At 53.3% G+C, this 6,150-nt stretch overlaps 1 protein-coding gene across 1 annotated transcript; it reads left to right on the top strand.

Moving 5' to 3' along the window:
• The first annotated feature begins 971 nt into the window (after positions 1-971).
• On the top strand, positions 972-3,755 carry LOC137466565 (protein maestro-like). The gene is made up of 6 exons (XM_068178272.1): positions 972-1,174; positions 1,360-1,536; positions 2,600-2,755; positions 2,848-2,949; positions 3,190-3,292; positions 3,616-3,755. Exons 1-6 carry the CDS (start codon positions 1,037-1,039, stop codon positions 3,753-3,755), a joined length of 816 nt encoding a protein of 271 aa, XP_068034373.1. The 5' UTR covers positions 972-1,036.
• The last annotated feature ends 2,395 nt before the right edge of the window (positions 3,756-6,150 follow it).

Here is a 6,150-nt window from a genome sequence, read left to right as displayed (position 1 = left end):
TGGAGCCCTGTCATGTTCCTGCCCTGGAGCCCTGTCATGTTCCTGCCCTGGAGCCCTGTCATGTTCCTGCCCTGGAGCCCTGTCGGGTTCCTGCCTCCCTCCCTCCCAAAGCCAGGCGTGTGAGGCTCCTGAAGCCGCCTCGAGGCAGCAGAGCAGCTTACCCAGATCTGCCTCACCCGCTCTTGCCGTTGTTGCCGCCTGTGCTTTTCCCACAGTCTGCACAGTGGCATTTTGTCCGGGGTGCTGATTCCAAAGCTCTGTTCAGGCCCGGAATTAACGCCTTCTTTAAATCCTGACGGAGGGAAGGGCAGGCCAGCCCCAGACATGGCTGCAGTGCAGTGGCAGCACCACCCTGACCCATGTTCCCCGCAGGTGCCAAAGGTCGTGAGACACATCTTTGCTTATTCTGACGAGGAAAACGCTCACAGCTTTCACTCCCTCCTTGTCCTCATGGCGAACAAGTGGCCTGGGCAGGTCACCGCCACAGCTCTGGAGGCCGCGCCGAATTTCAGGTACTGGCCCTGACCACCTGGAGGGCTTGTTCCCTGTGGGGAGAGGCACCCCGAGACTCTCTGGCTGCCAGACCCAAGGAACCCCAAAAGGAGCGGGGCCTCCATCCCACCACGCTTCCCAGCCCAGGCCCGCAGCTGGCCAGGCAGCCCAGAGGCAGCTCGCTGCTCCCAGCCCCACGGGGGAACACCCCGTCAGCCATGTCTACCTCCAGGAGCACCCCAAGCCCTGCAGGGCTGGCCCAGGCTGCGCTGCGCTGCGCTGGCCGGGGCGGCCGTGTTGACAGCGGCTCTGCTTTGCAGCGACAAAGTCAGTCTGTGGAAGGCGATGTTCTCTGTGCGCCAGACTCTGGAGAAGGTTCTGAAGGAGCTGCAAATCCAAATCCAGGACTGCATAAGAACATCTTCACTCAGCAGCAGAAGATGTGTCTCTCTTTCTTGTTGGTGAGTCCACAGGGAAAGCCCACGTGCCCTTGCCCTCAGCTGTGCCAGGGGAGCCCTGCCAGCTCTCTGCTGCTTTCTTTCAGATGCTGGCCTACGGTGACATGCTGGAGAGCAAAGTAAGGCCACTCTACAAAAGCCTGAGCCTTCTTAGGTATCCAAAGATGGAAATGGTGCCTCTGGTGCTCAGGGCTCTGGAGACGCTGTCGGAGAGCGCCGAGACGGTGAGCAGGCTGCTGTCCGGGGCAGAATGTGGCCCCTGGACTCGTGGTGGCTTGGCCTGGGCTGGGAGTCAGGTGCTGGGGGGACTGCTCCGAACACCCTGCCTGCCATGGTGCAGCCTGGTGGCTGTTCTGGGAGCTGACCAGGCCCAGAAATTCTCACAGAATGGAAACTGCTCTGTGCACAGGCAAAAAAAATGAAGGGCCTCCTGCCCGAGATGCTGAAATTCCTGGAGCATTGGTCCTGGGACATTTCAGTGATGGCCCTGGACACCTTCCACAACTTGCTGGGACAGCTGAAGAGGAAAGAGGCCAGCAGCATGGCTGTGAACGTGGTGCACAAGCTCTGGTGTCTCTTTGATGCGGTAAGGCTGATGTGGGAGCAGAGGGGCCCTGGGCAAGCAGCACTGGGAGCAAGCCCCGCTCCCCTGGGCTCTCCCGGGATGGATTCCGGGCCTTGCGGCTCAGCTCTGCTGCTGCCCGCTCTGGGCTGGGAGCCCGGAGCATCGCCCCTCGCCTCAAAATGGTGGGGAACGTGAGGGGAGGGAAGGGCGGGAAAGGTGAGGGGGAAAATGGCTCAAAATGTGAGGGGAGAAAAGGGTGGGAAAGGTGAGGGGAGAAAAATGGCCCGAAATGGGAGGGGAGAAAAGGGTGGGAAAGGTGAGGGGGAAAAAATGGCCTGAAATGGGAGGGGAGAAAAGGGTGGGAAAGGTGAGGGGGAAAAATGGCCCAAAACGTGAGGGAAGAAAGAGTGGGAAAGGTGAGGAGGAAAAAATGGCCTGAAATGTGAGGGGAGAAAGGAGGGAAAGGTGAGGGGAGAAAATGGCTCAAAACGTGAGGAGAGGAAAGTGAGGGAAAGGTGAGGGGAGAAAATGGCCTGAAACGTGAGGAGATGAAAGTGAGGGAAAGGTGAGGGGAGAAAATGGCAAGAAACATGAGGGGAGATAAGGGTGGGAAAGGTGAGGGGGAAAAATGGCCCAAAACGTGAGGGAAGAAAAGAGTGGGAAAAGTGAGGGGGGGAAAATGGCTCTAAGTGTGGGGGGAGAAAAGAGTGGGAAAGGTGAGGGGAAAAATGGCCCAAAACGTGAGGGGAGAAAAGTGAGGGAAGGGTGAGGGGAGAAAGAGAGCGAAAGGTCAGGGAGGAAAAATGGCTCAAAAGGGTGAGGGGAGAAAAGGGTGGGAAACGTGGGGGGGAAAAGGGCTGGAAACATGAGGGGAGAAAAGGGCGGGAAAGGTGAGGAGAAAAGGGAAGGAAACATGAGGTGAAATAGGGCAGGAAGCACAAGGGGAGAAAAGGGTGGGAAACGTGAGAGGGAAAGGGTGGGAAATGTGAGGGGAGAAAAAGGGTGAGAAACCTCAGCTCAGCCCCTCCTGGCCACGGGCAGGGAGCCGCTGTGTGCAAAGCTTCTCTTTCCTCCTTCCGACCAGACGGAAGACTGTGTGCGGGAGCGCTCCATCTCCCTCTTTGGAGAGCTCCTGGGCAAAACGGTGTGGAGGGACAAGAAGGCCATGAGGAGAAACTCATGGAAGGCCCTGGTCCAGCTTGTTCTTCACATGAATGACCAGGTCCCCAGCGTGGCCAAGGTACCAATGACAGCGCTGACCCACAGATGGGTCATTGTGGCCTGGGCTCCTTCCACAGGCCCTGGTGCCACCTCACAGCTTCTGTCCCGCAGGCCTCCAAGAAAGCCGTCCTGGCTGTAGCAGAGCTCCTCAACTGGAAAGAGCTCAAGCAGTTGGTGCAGACAGAGCAGATGTGGAAGATGGGCGAGTGCTTGGTGAGGACGAGCGCCGGGCTGGGCGAGGGCTGCGAGCTCCTCAGCTGGGCCTCCCCATGGCTGCTGCGGCCCAGGGCCCAAAGCCTGGAGCTGCACCCTTGGCCCTGTCTCAAGAACAGGAGCCTCCTCCATGGCCCCAGCATGAGGGAGGGCTCTGAGCCACGGGGGTGCTGGCAGGAGGGGCTGCTCTGGCCAGCTGGGGGCCTCTGAGAAATGCCCACACCTTTGTGCTCTCTCCAGCTGGCCAAGGACAGCAGCAGGGCTGAACAGTTCGTGCAGGACAGCAAGCCGTACCTGCTGAACCCTCAGGCCCCCATACGAGAGGCGGCCCTCAGGTTAATTGGTGAGTCCCAGCCGCCAGGATCCCCTCTTGGGGCAACCTGGGGCAACCCTGGGGCTGCCACGGGCAGGGCCTCGGCCTCCCCGCCATCACAGGTGGCTTTGGTGGTGGCCACCTTGCCCAGCGGCACCCCCGGGCTGCTGAGGGCCGCTGGGAGGAGCAGGGGCTGACGGAGCTCTGTGCCCAGGGCTGGCTGCGCGGCACCTGAGGGAGCAGAGTGAGGACACCCTGACTGCAGTCCTGTCGGGTGAGTGGGGAGCCCTGGGGGATCTGAGGGGGTCTCTGCACACACACGGGGCCTCATCCAGGCTCTCTTTCTGTTGTAGGACTCAGAACCATGAAAGCAAGAGAGAGGGATCCCTCCATCCGCTCCCTGGCGGATCAGACCAGCTTGATCCTGAAGTCTCTAAAGGAGCGGCAAAAATCGGGATTCCCCCTGCGCACGCTGTGCTGCTGGTGCTGCTGAGCAGAGAGGGACCTTCGCACCGGGCTTGCCAGGGACACAAACTCCAACACCCGCCGAATCACGAAGTGTGCAGAGGATGCTTTCCCAGGTCCTTCTCAAAGTGACCGGCAGGGATCCAATCCCCACAGCCCCCGAGCGTGGCGTGAGGCGGTCCGGAATCACCCCGGCGCGGGCGGTGGCCAGTCCCCTCCTGGCTCGGCTTGGCCACCTCAGTCCTTCTCTTCTTCCTGCCTCCCCCATGCCGGTCAAAATGGGGACAGAGGCGCTGCCAGCGGATCCAGATGCCCGCCCCGGGGAAGCTGCTGGGACATCTTTTCAAGTCATTCAAGACGCATTCTGGACGGTCTCTGCAGCCACTTCATCAGTCGGTAAGAGGAGCTCTGGTGGCCACGTGGCCACTGATGCATCTGCTCGCCTTCCTGGGCCTTGTGATGGCCCCCGACACGGGGGGCTCGTGTGGGCTCTGCTTCTGCCACAGAATCTGAAACATGCTGAAATAGCATTCTGAAATATTCAGAATACTCTGAGATACCTGAGATAGCTGAAATAGTCTGCCATATTCTCAAATATCCGAAGTATTCTGAAATACTCTGAAATATTCTGAAAATTTCAGAATATTCTGAAATATTCTGACATATTCTGAAATATCCGATATATTCGGAACATTTCAGAATATTTGGAAATATTCGGAAATACTCTGATGTACTCTGAAATATTCTGACATATTCTGAAATATTCAGAAGTATCTGAAATACTCTGACATATTCTGAAATATTCTGAAAATTTCAGAATATTCTGAAATAGCTGAAGTATTCTGAAATACTTTAAAATACTCTGACAAATTATGAAATATTCAGAAATACCTGATATATTCAGAATATTCTGAAATATCTGAAATATACTGACATATCCGGAAATATCTGAAATATTCTGAAAATTTCAGAATATTTGTAATATATTCAGAAATACTCTGAAATATTCTGACATATTCTGAAATACTCTGAAAAATTCTGAAATATCTCAAATATTATAACATATTCTGAAATATTCGGAAATACTCTGAAATATTCTGAAATATTCTGAAATACTCTGAAATATTTTTAAATACTCTTGAAATATTCTGACATATCTGAAATACTCTGAAATACGCTGAAATATTCTGACATATTCTGAAATATTCATAATACTCTGAAATATCTGAAATATTCTGAAAATTTCAGAATATTCTGAAATATTCTGCCATATTCCGAAATACCTGAAATATTCTGCCATATTCTGAAATATCTGAGGTTGGGAAAAGTGAGGAGGAAAGGGTGGGAAATGTGAGGGCACAAAATGGTGGGGATTGTGAGGGGAGAAAGGAGCGGGAAACGTGAGGGGAAAAAGAGGGAAATGGAAGGCAAAAAGGATGGTAAACTTGAAAAGGACAGAAAATGAGAGGAAGAAAAGGTAGGAAATAGAAGGGGAGAAAAAGTGGGAAATGTGAGGGGAAAAAAAGTGGGAAATGTGAAGGGGGAAAAGGGTGGGAAACGTGAGGGGAGAAAAGAGGGAAATGGAAGGCAAAAAGGACAGTAAACGTGAAAAGGACAGAAAATGAGAGGAAGAAAAAGTAGGAAATAGAAGGGGAGAAAAAGTGGGAAATGTGAGGGGAGAAAAAGTGGGAAATGTGAGGGGAGAAATGAGCGGGAAACGTGACGGGAGAAAAGAGAGGGAAATGTGAGGGGGAAAAAGGGTGGGAAACGTGAGGGGAGAAATCAGTGGGAAACGTGAGGGGAAAAGTGGGAAATGGAAGGCAATAAGGACAGTAAACTTGAGTGAAAACGACGGGAAATGAGAGGAAGAAAAGGGATGAAACAGAAGCGGAAAAAAGGTGGGAAACGTGAGGGGAGAAAAGAGCGGGAAATGTGAGGGGAGAAAAGGGCGGGAAATGGAAGGGAAAAAGGGCAGTAAACTTTAAAAGGACAGAAAATGAGAGGAAGAAAAGGTAGGAAACAGAAGGGGAGAAAAAGTGGGAAATGTGAGGGGAGAAATGATTGGGAAACGTGAGGGGAAAAAGAGGGAAATGGAAGGGAAAAAGGGCAGTAAACTTGAAAAGGACAGAAAATGAGAGGAAGAAAAGGTAGGAAACAGAAGGGGAGAAAAAGTGGGAAATGTGAGGAGAGAAAAGAGTGGGAAACGTGAAGGGGGAAAAGAGTGGGAAACGTGAGGGGAGAAATGAGTAATGAGTGGGAAACGTGAGGGGAGAAAAGAGTGGGAAATGTGAGAAATGAGCGGGAAACATGAGGGGAAAAGTGGGAGATGGAAGGCAAAAAGGACAGTAAACTTGAGTGAAAACGACGGGAAATGCGAGGAAGAAAAGGGATGAAACAGAAGTGGAAAAAAGGTGGGAAACGTG

Source organism: Anomalospiza imberbis, unplaced genomic scaffold, assembly GCF_031753505.1.
Source record: "Anomalospiza imberbis isolate Cuckoo-Finch-1a 21T00152 unplaced genomic scaffold, ASM3175350v1 scaffold_287, whole genome shotgun sequence".
In the NCBI taxonomy this organism is placed as follows: Eukaryota; Metazoa; Chordata; class Aves; order Passeriformes; family Viduidae; genus Anomalospiza; species Anomalospiza imberbis.
This window is presented reverse-complemented; position numbering and strand designations above follow the sequence as displayed.